Source organism: Pimephales promelas, chromosome 6 (assembly GCF_988280905.1).
Source record: "Pimephales promelas chromosome 6, fPimPro1.hap1.1, whole genome shotgun sequence".
In the NCBI taxonomy this organism is placed as follows: Eukaryota; Metazoa; Chordata; class Actinopteri; order Cypriniformes; family Leuciscidae; genus Pimephales; species Pimephales promelas.
Genome location: NC_142774.1, coordinates 7,009,912 through 7,027,552, shown reverse-complemented (window position 1 = coordinate 7,027,552; position 17,641 = coordinate 7,009,912). Strand labels below are relative to the sequence as shown.

Here is a 17,641-nt window from a genome sequence, read left to right as displayed (position 1 = left end):
GTCACGTTCTCTGGCCTGTGGAAGGCTGCGCGACCGTTAGCATTAGCGGTTAGCTATGCTCGGGGGACATTCATGCCACCACACCCCCTTATCGTCCAGATTTAATCAGTAACCGGATCACAGTCTGTTCAGGCCTCTGCTTCATCCCCCTTTCCCTGTCTGAATTATCCATGCTTACTGTTGGCTGTTTAAATTTACAGTTTTACCAAACAGGAAGACTTTAGTAAACACTGCGTGTGTTTATATGTCTGATTTTTCTAAACCTGGAAAACTTTCATTTTAATTGTCATCATTTACTTACTCTCATGTCATTCTAAACCTTTTTGACTTGCTTTCTTCTGCGGAACAGAAAAGAGAATATTATGAGGAGAATCCCAGTGTTTAGTCTCTAAGGAAAGTCAATGGGGTCCAAAATATCTTCTTTTGCAGAATGAAGTCAGTAAATGATGACAATTTGTTTGGATGAGCAATCCCTTTTAATAATAAATATGTTATTTCGCATGTAACAATGTGCATAATTAAGTTAATTTAAGAATAACAATACAGAAGTCCACACATAGAGATCTCAACATAAAAGATGGAAAAGAAATGGGTAAAAATTTCCCTACAATTAATAATTTTTATAGGATGTTTAGGTATGTTAAAAGACTGGGTTGATAAACAGAAAAAGGAAATACACACACACACACACACACACACACATATATATATAGCTATTAGGGCTGGGCAACGATTAATCGTTGTTTACATAATATATGTGTGTACTGTGTGTAATTATTTTGTATATATATATATATATATATATATATATATATATATAAATCACACATGTGCAATTATATTTTTAAGAAAAATGTTAACGTATAAAATATTAATATTTCTGTTTAATATAAATTTTATATATATATATATAAATTTTATATATATACACATACATTCATACACAGTATATACATTCAAATATTTCTTATATATAAACATGAATGTGTGTGTATTTATACATATAAAATAATTACACACAGTACACACAAATACATTATGTAAACACAAACTTTTATTTTGGATGAATTTTTATTTTCGATTTTATTTTTTATTTTATTTTTTTTTGCCCAGCCCTACTATATTTATATATCAGCATTACAATAAAAGCAAGTTATTTATTTATTTTTTAAACTTAATCCCATTCAGTTGTAATGGTTATTAAGACCAACTTCTTGTTCCAAATCAAACTGATAATAAGTATACAAATAAGAGGATGATATTGAGGAAAACCCCAGCGCAAATGCAGAAATAATTACCAGCTGATCGTTGCAAAATGTTGGTTCATCAACCACAAGCAACTCTGCGTGACACACATAATGCAACAAAACAATAACAAGAGGAAAAATCTTTAATAATTTCCTCTGAAATGACTGAATAACATTCATGCCTCAAATCACATTCATGCAAACAGTGAATTTCTGTCTCTGAAAATCATAAAAGCCTAAGCGTGCGCACACACACACGTATGAATTCTGCAGGAATAACAACCATACGGAGGAAACGGAGGCCAGTGGCTCTAATACATACTGACAGTAAAGCCAAAGGGGGAGATGGTCATAAAGTCAATGAAAAATTATGACGAGAGGAGATAATGGGGGCAGTGGTCGGTAGATTTCTGCAGAATTAGCTTCAATGCCCATATTTGAGTAAGCTTTCGATCCCAGTGCTGGTGTCTGAACACAGTAAAGCCCACGCAATAAGAGATTTGCTTGAGTATACACTACAACATTGGCCTTTTCGATAAAACAAGCATTGCTGAGTATATATGAACTCGGCGAGCACTGACAGCTAAATCAAATACAGAAGGTCACAAGGAGGCTACAATGCATAGATTATATAATTGACTATAATGTATAGTGGATTAGTCCTGATCTGTATCACAGATCCATGTCTAAAAATGGCGCGAACACAATTCACTCAGGCATTTATGGTCTTCTTCTGTAAGCATAGCTGCAGCTCTCTACAAAGTGTGTTTATTGGCAGTTTGTCACTGTGCTCCCATGAGAGATGACTCCATAGCTTCAGTCTCTGGTGATCAGCAGTACAAATGAATGCACTTGCACACAGCTCACCCAAACCTGAATGGCTTAACCAGCAGAAACCTTCAGCCACATGCTGGATGCTCAGAGCCAAAATGGCCGACTCCTGGCTTCATAAACCAGCTGATCTGATCCAAAATAAACAGTGTAGACCAAACCTAGAGTACTTTAAGATCAACCCTCCCTTCTTAATTGTGTCCTTATAACACTATAAGCAAACCTCACCAACCCCATAGGCAAATAAAGACATGCTCTTCACGTGTATGCTCTTACCGCTTCAGTGGATCAGGTGTGTTAGAGGACAGCTCAGTCTTTCCTTGTTTGATGTTAGTGGTGTTATCCCAAAGAAAAGGTTATGCAAAGAGACAGACAGTCGGAGAGAAGCCCATGCTGGAGGAACCACACCCACAGAGGAACATGCCAGCAGGTGCATCTAATCACAATATCCTGTCTACAAATGTTTGGAATCGGATGACAAGTGGAATGTCAGATGTTTCAATGGATAAAGACAACTTAGCTAGCTTTTCTTATAAATTCTGGTTGACCTAGTAAGTTTTAAAGGAACAGTTGACCCAAAATTTGGGTCATTTAGGCTACATGTTGTTCCATATGCTGTTGGAACACTGAAAACATTTTGGACACTGGAAGAATTTCCTTAACAGAGTCACCAGGGGACGTCAAGCTCCAAAGAAGGTCATAAATCGACTATTAAAAACTTAAAATGGGGGGCTAACATTATTGCCATCAAAAATACATTGGTTGTCACGTGTGGTAACCATGTGACGTTTCGTTTTTAAAATTCTGGAAACAAATGAGGGTCAAATGGGGGCAGTGAATATCAGAGGACTTGCAAATTTTAGTTTTTGTCCTTTATTTGAGCTGACGGACCAAGGTTACCATGTTATTGTTTACTAAAATACTAACACTAAATCTAAAACTCTTAATTTCTTCTCAATTGAAAAGCTGCAATAAAATTAAATATAAACATTAGATGGAAAAACTTAATACTAAAAACTTTTTTTTCAAATTGACTAATGACTTTTTTAAAATGACTAAAATAAAATACATTTAAATATATATATATATATATAGAATTAAAATTACAAAAAAATTATAAAAAATAAAATAAAAGTTAAATATAAAAATAAAAGCTAATTCAAATTAGTAATAAAATAAAATAAAAATAATGCTGTTACCCAGGCCCTGTTTACACGAGAACGCTCGCGGGTGAAAAAACGTAACTGATGTGCCTTTCGTTTACATGGTGACGCCGTTTTTGGGGCTTAAAAACGCAAAAAAGTGAAACCACCCTCAAGAGTCGAAATCTTAAAAACGCTCCACCGCCGCGTTCCCGTGTAAAGGGTAAAAACACAAAAGTCTGCTTGACAGTGAAGGTTGTACGCAGGCGCGCAGACTTGGTGTTGTTGTGTGGCAGTGCTTCACATCGCCACCTAGCTGCCTGGAGTGCACACTACATCAAATTTCGCACACTTTTGTTTTGTGTCACCATATGCACGCAGATTTCCCACCCAAAACGCTCGTCTAAACGCAGAATAAAAACGCCACTTTTGCGTTTTCTCTTCAGAATCGTTTCCGTGTAAACATAGCCTCAATATTGAGCATTGTGGTAAAAGTTATAAAATAATGATTTAAACGTTTAGCATATCAGCATACTGGATTGGAACAACATGAGGTTTAGTAAATAATTCATTTTTATTTTTAGGTAACTATTCCTGTAGGTGAAATGGTGAAATGCATTCAGCTTGTTAAACCCTGCAGCACATCATCGCACAACCATGCGGATACTAGCACGTATTAACAATATGACAGATGCATTATCACACTAAAAGCATCCCATGATACATCACTACCAAGAACATCATGCATCATAATACAAGTGCTGGGAAAAACAACAAAGTGCCACACAAACACTTCTCATATTCTCAGCGCATGACATAAGAGGAACTTACAGATCAGCTCATCGCAGGAAACAATGAACCTGTAGAAACTTTCCATTTCCTCTAAAGAGATCTTCACCAAGCTCCTGCAGTTCTCCGGGGGCCGGAGCTGCGTCCCAGTCTCCTCCATCAGTATCATTTCTCTTCCTTCACTTTTAGTCTCAGTCTGCCCTGCTCTTCTTACCTTACCTCAGTCATTCTATTTTACTGTCACATCCTGTCTGTCTTCACACACACGCAAATATTCCCTCCCTAAAATATCTCGATCTGTCTCTCCCTCTCTGACACGCTCAGGTGTGAGTGCTGCAGTCAGGAACGTGACATTGTTTTATAATCACGCCCATGTAAAACACAGGTAACGCCCCACAACAAAGCCATTCCTCACACACACACACACACACAGTTACTCACTTTATCACAAACACACTACACATCTGTCTCTTGGCAATGTCATATCCATTTGCATTATCATCAGACTTACAATAAAACTACACTGTTTTCAACTAAAACTTTTGAAAACGGGATTCAAAGTGCAAGCTTTTGAAAACAATACCGTTATCGTCTCCATTTAAACTACAAAAACAGGAATTTGTGAAAACAGTGACGTCATGCGCATGGGTATTACGCGTTCAGTCTTTAGGCGAGAAGTGTTTAAATGGACAAATTAAGAACTGTCAACAAATATCTAAAAATCATCAAATTAATATGTGAATAGATGTGATGATCGCTTGAGATAAAAATCTAAATGAGATACTTGAGATTACTGCATTTTCTAATTTGAAATAGTGTCACTTTTTTTCCTCTAAAAATCATACAGTAAAAATCTGTTTAAAAAAATCATCAACAGTAAAATTGGTTAAGTTCCCTTAATCTATAAGGTGAGAAACTATATCAGATCAAATAATTTTACTGTCAAATACTGTTAAAAATTTCCAATTTTTTTTTTTTTTTTATCATTTTCAAATAATTCAAGATTGTGGCCAAAACTGGTACTGCAATAACTTTCAAATTAGGGTGTATGCCCTCTTCCCAGCCCCTTCCCCCTTGACTCGAGGTTGCCAGATATGATCCAGCAGCTTCCAATGGCAAGTGACGAGTCCTACACAGTGAGTTTTTTTCTGTTAATTATTTATTTCGGACTTCGTCACAAAGTATTTCGGATTCATATCGAGTTTTTTTGGCTTCACAACATTAGTCATTTTGTTATGCGATTCCGATATGTATCTGCAGCTGTGGTAACTAGAGAAGAGCTGGCAACCCAAATGCCGCAACACTATTGGTGGATCGGTGGAGGGTGACGCATCAGAACAAAACACAACTTGACAACATCAACAACAACATCAGTTGAGGGCTGCGTCTTCACTTTTTAAATAACAACATCCTGGCCGGACTACTGTTGTCAGTGATATAAGTTTTTGAAATGAACATGATTTCTTAATGTCTAGTGACATATCAGGGAAAATGTTTGATTAATTGAAATAAATTTCTTGCATGCGCTCCTTTAAATCCAGAAATGTCGCTAACGTTACCATATTTTTCTTGCTACCACTGCTACAATTTTAGATACATAAAAAATGTTAGCATGTTAATTTCAAGGTAATTTCAAGGTCTCAGAGGTGAACCAAACTCATTTACCTGATCGTGGGCTCTGCGTGTACCTGGTTTGTGTCCTCCCAGGTGTGTGAAGGAAACAGCACACCGTTTCCATGTCTGACTATCAGGATTTACTTCTCACTCACAGCGAACACAAACACACGCGTGAATGGACCCAGCACCGCTGTCCATTATACTTTGACCTCACGTAAACCGCTAAAGTTAACCATTAGCAGACACCATTACCACATACAGCAGGTTGGAGGACTCCACGTGGCTATGATTTATACGGATGATTTATATATCAAAGAAAAGTAGAGCAAAATATGTCCAATCATCAAATATATCTCAAACTGTAAGTGTGAGCAACAGGGTTATATAGTTAACAGAAACCAAAACCATATTTTTTTTTTTACAAATAGAAAATAAATGTTAACCGAATAATAAAATAAAATATAAAATCTTAGGATTATTTTATTTTAGCTAGTTGCCAGGGGAGCATTTCTCATTTCATTTAGTTTAACTTAAACTGAAATAAAAATGTAACTATAGAAACAATAGACATAAACCAACAAAAACACAACAAAATTGCTAAAATTAAAATATAATAAATATAAAAACTCATCATTCAAAATATTAATAAAAATGTTAACAGTGTCTCAAAAATGGTACTAAAATAACACGGATAAGCAATTGTTATAGTGACGCTTGCCTTAAAAGAACAATACGCACAGTAAACCACTGGGAAATTAGACAACTGGTGCTAGATGGGGTGTATAAACTTCATATTCTAATAATAAAAGACTTTGAAGACTGCTAAAGCTGGTCTGAGATGTGAATATGACAAATAACGAAGTTCAAAATAAACTCATCTGCATAGTGCTGATACGGAACAGAAGATTGTGACAACATCACAAGGATGATGCTAGGAGTCGTTTCATATTAAACACACAGAAAGTCAAACATCAAAGAGCAAATACACACACAGACACACTGAGACTTAAGCGGCATCCTATTAAGAGCAAGAAACAGACAGAAGCTTAAGATCAGATTTACTCACATTTCAGGATGTCAGACATCTGTTCCCCAGTACAGATAAACTGTCCTTGTCAATGCCTTGTTTTGAGTGTGTATTCCCTAGTCCACTCTATTCTGTATGCAAAGCAATGCACTTCTCCGGTTTGTTTTACAAGTTGGTATGAGTGTGATTATTTTTTTGGGAAGTTGAGATGATAGGCTATTTGGCAATATTTATACGTCTATTGTGCCGTGCGTGTTCCCTAAATATGCCAGTTCAGCTCTGCGCTGAGACGCATTGGTTTACTGAGAAAACAAAACTTTTAGCACAAAGTGTCTGAGCAAGAGAGAGAGAGAGAGAGAGGATGTGTGTCAATGTGATCTGGGCAATGGGCCATCCACATGCATCTCAATGATGAGAGAGAAATCCCACAAGGAAACCACCTTTCAACTTCACACACACACAAATAAATGGACAAATATTCATTTAAATTGGCCCTAAAAATTCAAATGTATACATTTCCTTTCATCAGACTCACAGTATGTTCAAGAAATAAAGTTAATAAAGTTAACTTAACTAATAAAGTTAAAGGCAGGGTAGGTAAGTTGCAGAAAACTGCTAACCTAGGAAAACCCAGACAACTTCCGGCAAATTTAGATTTGCTCTGAAAGTTAGTCTGGCAAAGAGCTCATTCAAGCCCATTTCCAATCCGTCGAAGTCGAGGCACCAATCAGAAATGTTGGGGCGGGCTTTACACGATGACGACAGCGCTGGGATTTTGAAGCAGATTTTGTAGCTGTCGAACATCACTCGCTTGAATCAGCTATCGCATCTGTTTTAAGCGATTTGAACGTTTCTAGTTAAGAACCGAGCAAAGAACAACACTAGGATCACAACGCTCTGCATACGTCATCTCCTTCATCGCTCTCATTGGTTTTAGGCATAGACATATACACTAGACCTCACCTTGGGGTTCTAAGCATGCGTCAAAACCGCCGCCATCTTGGAACAGGGGTCTTGTCATAGGAAGTAGCTAGGTAACTCTGCTATCTCTGCCTTTACTTCGAATTCATTGATGGTGGCGGACTTTTGTGCAGCGTATGATGTTCACGGATGAAATCTGAACTAGGAAGAATGTTTTTTTAAGAAAAAAAAAATTTCTTTCTGGAATCAATGATAAATACATGTCTGACCGTTGGAACAAACCAAAAAAACAAGAAAAATCGCATTCATGATGATTTATGGTTAGACCTGTGTCTACTACATTGACGCTGATGCATTAAAGTGGAGGGGCTCCCCTGTTTCAAGATGGCGGCTCTATTGACGCATTCGTTCCAATGAACTGCCGTAGCCAACGTGAGGTCAAGTGTATATGTGGTTTTAGGTCTATCCGCGATGTCCGTTGGCGACACCCCTCTGGAAAGTTACAACTGAGAATGGTCTGGTTTTAACCAGGCTAGAAAACTGCTGGATTTTGAAAATATTCAACAGAGAAACTCCCACCCCCTCCCTTCAGGGCTCCTTCCAAAGCCACGCCCCCAAAACACATGAACCCGTGATGCCGACCGCTCCGTTAGAGGACGTGTTTACCAGCGTTTACCCGGAGTGACGTTACCTTTTTTGCCTTGTTTGCCTGCGCTGACTGTATATGCAGGTACAGTTGGTACTGGGAATTTTGACTGCTTTTTCTCTGCCATAATTGTGAGACTTCCTAGATTAAGGCCGGTACGTGCCGTAATCTTCGAAATCTCTTTCGAAATGAGCGAGTCAACCGGGTGCGTGCATGTGGGCGGCACCTGTAGCAGCAGGGGTGGTAGCCGTGGTAGCGAGGGCCAAGTGTCAGAATTTGGCATAACCAGAATGAGAACATGGATCCATCATTGCTTGTTACCACTGTGCAGGCTGGTGGTGGTGGTGTAATGGTGTGGGGGATGTTTTCTTGGCACACTTTAGCACAATCGCCCAGCCAATCATTGCATTCACTCCGAATGGAAAGAGTAGCTGTGTTTATTGCAGCCCTGAGAGGACTACAGACACTCGATTCTTATACTCTCCTTTTCAGGGTACTTACATTTTAGATATGTATTGGTATATAAAGACAGTTTAAACAAATTTGGGAAAAGTGTTTTAGAAACAAACTGCCTTTAATCCATTCTGTTCATCATTCTCAACCTCACGCCAATCCATACTTGTGTGGCTTTCTTTTTAAAAGGAGATATTGAAAAGAATGTGCAAGTCGACCATTTTCATGCAATTATAATCAATCAGAACTGGAGCTTTCAGGCTTCAATACCTTAAATTTAAGTCTGAAAGCTTCTGTTCTCATTCATTGAAACTGCATGAAAAAGTTAAACTGGTATATTCTTCAAAAAGTCATATGAGGGAATGAAATGAGGGTGAGGGAATGATGGCAGAAGTATGAACTATTCCTATTACTGTAACAAAGAAGTGTCCTAAAAGTGTCCAGACTCAGTCAGCAATTTCCATCCTGTTTCCTCAGCAAAACCATCTGAAAGCAGCTACACCACACATGCACACACTGATATTCAGTTCTCTCACCGTTCCAGTCCCTCCAGGAGCTCTTGCGGCTGAAGGTTGTGAAAGGAGAGAAGGGGACGCCCTGTAAGACTGTAGCCGATAGGTTGTAGAGGAGCTGGGTCAGTCGGGACAGGATCCGCTGTGGGGCGTCCTGGCCCTCCTGAAGAAACTCGTTCAGAGACATCTAAACTGGTCCCTAAACCAGTCTCAACAGGTCTCGGCTCGGCCTGAACCAGCCCAAAACCAATTCAGATTGATCCACATTCGGTCCAATGCTAAAACAGTCCTGCAATCTGAAGTAAAGCAAGACCAATAAAATCCCAAGCCAGGACGATCTGATCCGAGAGAATGCCGGGAAGACTACAGCAGTCCTGGTCTCAGAGGGCTTCCTCTGTCAGATGGGACCCGCAGAGAGACGCATTTCGGACCTCCTGTTTGTAAGGAAACAACCCCGGCATTCATGCAGGCTGTCGCAATAAACACACGTATACTTGCAGAGGAGAGAAGAAGAGTGCAAGAGAGGGGAGGGAGAGTTTTAGCACAAATCCCCTTCTGCTCTGCTAATTACACATGGACACACACACACCACACACACACAATCATACATACTAATCTCCAGCATTCTTGTGCGCCACTTAGGGGACAAACTGACTAATGTTTTCTAAACAGAAACAAAATCTCTAAATTAATTTGAACCTTTTTAAAACCTATGCTCTACAAACAAACAAGCAAATCATCCTTAAATACCAACAAATGGTACTAGGAACGAGAGAGTAGTTGATTTATGAGCTTTCGATATAGTAAGATGTATAGGTGAGTGTGAGTTTACTTTGGGGAAAAATCTGACCAGAAGTAAGCTAAACCAGACAAAAGATAGATATATACACTCACCTAAAGGATTATTAGGAACACCTGTTCACTTTCTCATTAATGCAATTATCTAATCAACCAATCACATAGCAGTTGCTTCAATGCATTTAGGGGTGTGGTCCTGGTCAAGACAATCTGCTGAACTCCAAACTGAATGTCAGAATGGGAAAGAAAGGTGATTTAAGCAATTTTGAGCGTGGCATGGTTATTGGTGTCAGACGGGCCGGTCTGAGTATTTCGCAGTCTGCTCAGTTACTGGGATTTTCACGCACAACCATTTCTAGGGTTTACAAAGAATGGTGTGAAAAGGGAAAAGTTGATGCTAGAGGTCAGAGGAGAATGGGCCGACTGATTCAATCTGATAGAAGAGCAACTTTGACTGAAATAACCACTCGTTACAACCGAGGTATCCAGCAAAGCATTTGTGAAGCCACAACACACACAACCTTGAGGTGGATGGGCTACAACAGCAGAAGACCCAACTGGGTACCACTCAAAAAGTAGGAAAAAGAGGCTACAATTTGTAAGAACTTACCAAAACTGGACAGAAACAGAATGAGAACATGGATCCATCATGCCTTGTTACCACTGTGCAGGCTGGTGGTGGTGGTTTAATGGTGTCGAGGATGTTTTCTTGGCACACTTTAGGCCCCTTAGTGCCAATTGAGCATCGTCTAAAAGCCACAGCCTACCTGAGCATTGTTTCTGACCATGTCCATCCCTTTATGCCCACCATGTCCCCATCCTCTGATGGCTACTTCCAGCAGGATAATGCACCATGTCACAAAGCTCAAATCATTTCAATGAGTTCACTGAACTAAAATGGCCCCCACAGTCACCAGATCTCAACCCAATAGAGCATCTTTGGGATGTGGGGGAACGGGAGCTTCGTGCCCTGGATGTGCATCCCACAAATCTCCATCAACTGCAAGATGCGATCCTTTCAATATGAGCCAACATTTCAAAAGAATGCTTTCAGCACCTTGTTAAATCAATGACACGTAGAATAAATGCGAAAGGGGGTCAAACACAGTATTAGTATGGTGTTCCTAAGAATCCTTTAGATGGTGAGTGTATTTATATATATATATATATATATATATATATATATATATATATATATATATGTGTTTCTCTCTTTGCTCTGATTCTCTCCCTCTTTCACCCATGTCACTTTCTTCAGAGAACACAGAGAAAAGAGGAGAGAGGGAGAGCCCGCCTGCCAAGGTTTGGGCAAAGGCCTCCACAGCATGTAATTTAGGCTTCTAGTTTTCATCCTATTACCACGGTGGAAGTAACCCTACAGAAGAAAACAGCCTCCTCTTGAAAGACAACAGAACCCGTTACCACAGCAACCAACAGGCACTCTACAGTATTTACAGCCAATCAATACAGAGAGAATAGAGGTAAAAGTGTATAAATGATGATGTAATATATCATAAACACATTACAGAGATTAAAGGCTGTCCACTTGTGGCTAACCTGAGCTGGAACATCAACGCTTTTTAGAGCCAATCAAAAATAATGTCACTGGTAAAACATCTACTGTAGCCTACTATTAAACAAACACTAGTGAGATGATTTGATGTTGGCTTCACAAAGCATGGTCTGAAAGAATCGTTTTAAAAGCTTGATATTTGAAGCTTGTACTGTCAGATAGACAGAAAGTAAGTGAGATGAATTAAGGAAAACAAAATTAAATCTCAAACGAACCATTAGACTTCCAAGAAACCATATAAAAACCAGTTCTGTCTCTAAAATCCCTTTGAGACCCAATTAGACCTCATAAGATCACTAAGAAACCAAATCAGACCACCCATTATGAAAATTAACCATGGTTTTATTATGGTAAAAGTGAAGTAAGCATGTTTTTTGGCGGATTGAATATAATTTGCATACCGTAACCACAGTTTTTCTAATACCATGGTTAATTTACCATGGTTTAACTATATTAACCATGTTTTTATTTTATTTTATTTGTAGTAAACCTGTGGTTAAATTACATGTATCTAGGCATTGCCAGATGTAGCTAACATGTTTTATTGTTGTTCACCTGTTTCTAGCATTCTTTATCATTTTCTTTATCATTTTTTTCTCATCCCTAGTACAATGCTAGCATGTTTACACACAGCTAGCATGTTGCTAGCATTCCACAGTAGGACAAAAATTACAGTATTTTATACCTCAGAAAATAACAATGAATTTATAATGGTTACTTTTCTGAAAAGAGACATCCTCAGTGATGTATGTCGCTGACAAATGCAAGCTCAGGACACAGCTTTCAAAATGAGACCGAGCTATTGCTAGCATATTGCTAGTGTGTTGCTAGCATAATTTAGCACATTGCTTAGACGTTGCTAGCATGTTTCTAACGTATTTTTGCATGTGTATAGCATACCGAGTCAGATCATAGGTCAGTGCCGAGTTTGGATGAGCTCTAGGACGAAATACTGTTTGAAATTTAATACGGCTGAATAGATATGCTAAGCTTCGTTAAGCCAACATAATTATTCGCAATATATATGTTGCTTTCTATAAATAAAGATACATTTGCTTCAGACAAAAATTACAATTTAGATCTGTGATCACCTCCTAATCTAACTGTCATGCACTGTGCGGGGAGACGTGATAAGCTAGATTTGCACAATGGGTGACATTTATAGTGCAGATGTTATGTCAGTGTGAGTGTGTGACAGAGAAATTGTGAATATGAGCAGACAGCTGTGGGCCAGCATTAGCTAAACACCTAATAAACACTAGCCAGTTCCTCTTGAAGTTTTTTTAAGGCACAAAATGGTGCAGCTGAGAAATATAGGTCAACATAGTGGACAAAACTGCCAGTGTGGTCACACACAAACACAAGCATCCAAGTCGGCATTTCAACATCTGTTCATGGGTGAATCAAATGGGCTTTGCAAATTGAATCAATGGTTGATGTATCGCAGCATTGGGTTGGTGGGGGCTTTCCATCCAATAACTACACAATAATCTTTCTGCATTTTTAGATTTCCTCTAAGATTTCCTCTACAATTTTTGTAGAAAAACGTTTTACAGCTGTTTGGTCTGCACAATAGTTGGAATCATTTGTTTTGATGACCACAACTGGAATCTTATACTCACTCAAAACAAAATAAAAGTCTAATAAATTAATGCTACCTCTGCTGGTTATATTATAACTTGGAAGAAACTTAACAAATGACAACTCATTTTGTAGAGCTTCAGCAAATAAGTGACTGTGGGAACATGCACAGGTTGAGTGTGAGTTCACCACAGTGTAAACAGTAACATGTATCTTTATAGCCACACCAGAACACTAAAGGCCAAAACCTCTTGACTAAAGGATGGCCTAATTATAGACATATAATATTTTTGAAAGACCATTAGGTGTTACTGTGTGTGTTTTCAGCTCACTGCAGTGGCAGACTCTGATGTAGGGAAATAGGACAAACTGAATTCCTCAGAGAATGAGAGGAAGAAGACATCATAAAAACACTGATAGGGTTACTCATCACAGACATGAATGAGAAAGAGCAAAAGAGAATCTACAATTCCAATTTGTAATTCAAAAAACAACTGCAGAATTCAGTTTTCAAATTGAATATTTCAAATTTCAAATTTGCGCATCACTCCGGGTCAGTCCGTGTATGTTGCATTCATCAGTTTGTTATTTAATACTGAAAGGAGAAATATGAGAATACCATGCCTTTTTCAAAAACAAGAATGTTTTGTTTTTATGCTTTAAATATCCGTGCAACTATAGCAACGGGATGGGCTACAACAGCAGAAGACCCCACCGGGTACCACTTTAAAAATAGGAAAAAGAGGCTACAATTTGCAAGAGCTCACCAAAATTGGACAGTTGAAGACTGGAAAAATGTCGCCTGGTCTGATGAGTCTCGATTTCTGTTGAGACATTCAGATGGTAGAGTCAGAATTTGAACATGGATCCATCATGCCTTGTTACCACTGTGCAGGCTGGTGGTGGTGGTGTAATGGTGTAATGGATGTTTTCTTGGCACACTTTAGGCCCCTTAGTGCCAATTGAGGATCGTTTAAATGCCACAGCCTACCTGAGCATTGTTTCTGACCATGTCCATCCCTTTATGGCCACCATGTCCCCATCCTCTGATGGCTACTTCCAGCAGGATAATGCACCATGTCACAAAGCTCAAATCATTTCAATGAGTTCACTGCACTAAAATGGCCCCACAGTCACCAGATCTCAACCCAATAGAGCATCTTTTGGATGTGTTGGAACGGGAGCTTCGTGCCCTGGATGTGCATCCCACAAATCTCCATCAACTGCAAGATGCGATCCGATCAATATGAGCCAACATTTCTAAAGAATGCTTTCAGCACCTTGTTGAATCAATGCCACGTAGAATAAATGCAGAGGGGTATGGTGTTCCTAATAATCCTTTAAGTGAGTGTATATACAGTATATATATATACATATATATATATACAGTGTTTCCTCTACATTCATTCTCCCGTGGCGGGCCGCCACACTTAAAATCCTCCCGCCACGGTTGCAGCTTCTCAGTGACGTCCGATATTCTGCATAGTATTATGTTATTTTGTTAAGCCCCACTAAAGGCATAAAAAACTTTGTAAAGCACAATCAAGTTTTCACCCTATATTCCAAGACTTCTAAAGTCATTGTATAATGTGTAATTTTAGTCGCTAAGTTAAAGTTAACGGAAAGTCATCTCGCCTCAGTCATTCTTCATTCAGAATTCACACAGCGCGTCGCGTTCGTTTGCGACACGACGACACTCTCTTCAAGGTCAATATTCCCATTATTATACTTTATTTGTAGATAAAGCATAAAGTAGATGATTTTCATAAAATGACTTTATCTTGCTGGAGTGGAGTTTATTGCCCTTTCACATTCCCTTCTCCCGGGTGTATGTGAGATTACAGCATAGAGTCGAGAGAGTGCTATTGTTCTTCATGCGCACTGAAATTTAAAACTGTTAAAAGAAAAGGCTCAAAAACTGTTGCATATAGAATACACTAAGCATTAGTGCTGCACGATTAATCAAATCGCAATCGTAATAGCGATCTCAAACCTATGCAATTATATAACGCAAAATGCCGCGATTTTATATGAAATAAACAAATTAGGGCTATTAACGCAGCATCTCTTCATTTTTGTCATTCTTTGACTAGTGTTACACAATCCCGCTCTTATTCGTGCAAATGCCTTTTCGCATTTTGCACGACAAGAAGTGAAAAGCTGCCTGTGAATGCCCTAAATGAGACTCGCAGAAAGACGCGCGCCATAATGCGCATGCACTGACGCGTGCCAGAATACAGTTCTCTTTCGAGCTTGAACGAACAATAGCACACACAATTATGCCAAAATGTCGTTTTGTCGAGTATCTTCATAACGTAAGAAAAGTCTTATGGACGAAAAGAGTTGTGCTATGAGGCGCATGTGAGATCCGCGTCTCGGCAACGGGTGCTCTTAAAGCGCCAGCAGCGAATAAAGCGTTCTGTCAGTAAAGTTAAAAGAACAAAGGGAAATTAGAAAATTACTCACTGATCTTGAGTAAAGAACTTTTGTAGCTTTAATAAGGATTATTATATATATAATTTATAATTCATGCAGCGCAGACTGTTTGATAACTTTATTCAATTTCTGTATCCTACCTGTTAAGACAGGAAGGGCACAGGTAAATATGGTTTTTATTATGGGTTTATGTGGGGATTGTTTGAAGTTCACTTAATTTAAAAGTTGTTAAAAAAAATTTTTAGCCTAATAATTTTTTTTTTTAAAAGTTGATAGCTTTCACTGTAATGATGGTTTGGTTGGTTTATTGATCATTATAGGTGTTATCAATCATTTAGTTGTTGTTTTTAGTTTGAGTTGAGAAATAAATTGTTAAGTAAATAAGTTGCATTTTACTTTAGAACCAAGCAGGTTGGACTCATGAAAGCATTTTATTATATCGGAATCGCATATCACAATTGCAATATTGACCTCAGTAATGGCAATATGACATTTTCCCCAAATCGTCCAGCCCTACTAAGCATATTATAGATCTAATCCCTTCGCTATGTTCTTTTCAATGTGAAGCGTTGCGTGCTGTGACTTGGTGTTGCTTCAAGTGCATCATTCTGCACACGGGATGCGCATGATCGATTATAATACTTTGGGGAGACAAGGGGGCGTGGCCTAAGTGAAAATATCAAATGGGCCTGGGGAAATGGGCCTGCCCCCACAGCTTGGAAAAATCCTAGAGGAAACACTGTATATATACACATATATGTATATATATATATATATATATATATATATATATATATATATATATATATATATATATATAAATGAATGCAACATACAAAATGACTAGTTCAAATGTCAAAATATGTCATTCAGAATTTATTAATAATTTTAAAACAATTCCAAATACCAATTTCACATTCTAATTGAAGTTCAGATCTCAAAAATCTAATTAGAAATGTTAAAAAGTTCATTCAGACTTCAAAACTCAAAATCAAAAAGGCATAAGTGATGCCAATCAATAGCAACAATTTTGAGCACCGAAACATAATAAAGGTCTAAACATTACAGCTGTTCTGGTTTCACATGGTTGGAAGGATTCATTTATTCAGAAGTAAATCAGCAAATATTTAGGTACAAAAGCTGTCACTGGGGCAGTACCTTTTCAAATGGTACACTTTTGTACCTAAAGGGTGCATTTTTTTGGTACCTTAATGGTACAAATTAGCACCTAAAATATACCATTAAGGTACCAATATGCACCCTTTAGGTACAAAAGTGTACCATTTGAAAATGTACCGCCCCAGTGACAGCTTTTGTACCTTTTTTTCTGAGAGTGAAGCAAAGACAAACAGAAGCTGCAAACAACCTTGAGCTACAGTTCCCATCTTTCTCCCAATACCACTGATTCACACAGACACACACACAGAGAGAGCTCCTCCTACCGATTTTCTGTATGATAACAGTGAGTCGTCTGATGAGTTCCTCCAGAAAGTCCTTTCCCATATTCACCCATAGGATCATAATGAGCAGGACACAGAGAATCAGGAGCAGCGGAGGCACGCAGCACTGCTGCTCAGGAAGAAGGATACTGAAAAGGGCAGAGAGGAAGCCGTCTCGCTGCTTAAACCAGCCCTGCTGCAAGAGATGAGAGAGAGAGAGAGAGAGAGAGAGAGAGAGAGAGAGAGGTGCCTCAGCAAAGTGGCAAGGATGAGACAGCAACACACTGACACACATAGATACACTCACGCTCTGCATCAGCTATGGAGAGTCAAAACACACACACACACACACACAGGTAAGCGAACATAGGTGATTTTAAGGTCACTACATGATTCTATGGTGGCAGCAATGCATGCTTAGACTGTGAACATGCATGTGCTCATAAAAAATTATGCATAACTGTGTGTGTGATATGTCATATTCATTTCTTATCCTTTCTAACAGCTAGAACAGAGTCTGAAATAACACATCACATCTGATAGGACTGCAGACACCTGAGGGAAGTGCTTTATAAATCATCATTAAGGTCATGAAAGGACATTTGGGTCTATTCTGGGTTAATTCAGTT

The 17,641-nt window shown here is 38.5% G+C and overlaps 1 protein-coding gene across 13 annotated transcripts in view; it reads right to left on the bottom strand.

Annotated features, from left to right (window-relative positions):
* The window catches only part of mcf2la (mcf.2 cell line derived transforming sequence-like a), an 87,008-nt gene extending 69,848 nt beyond the window's left edge, over positions 1-17,160 (bottom strand). For 3 of the 13 annotated variants that reach the window (XM_039687765.2, XM_089132037.1, XM_039687796.2), the window contains exon 1: positions 9,210-9,589. In XM_039687765.2, coding sequence (XP_039543699.2) covers positions 9,210-9,372 — 163 coding nt within the window. In that variant the 5' untranslated portion in view covers positions 9,373-9,589. Of the gene's footprint in view, positions 1-4,051; positions 4,275-5,674; positions 5,811-6,692; positions 6,926-9,209; positions 9,608-17,015 lie in introns of those variants that run through there. The other 10 variants (XM_089132036.1, XM_039687791.2, XM_089132038.1 and 7 more) reach the window with 9 other exon arrangements.
* Between the last annotated feature and the right edge of the window lie 481 nt (positions 17,161-17,641).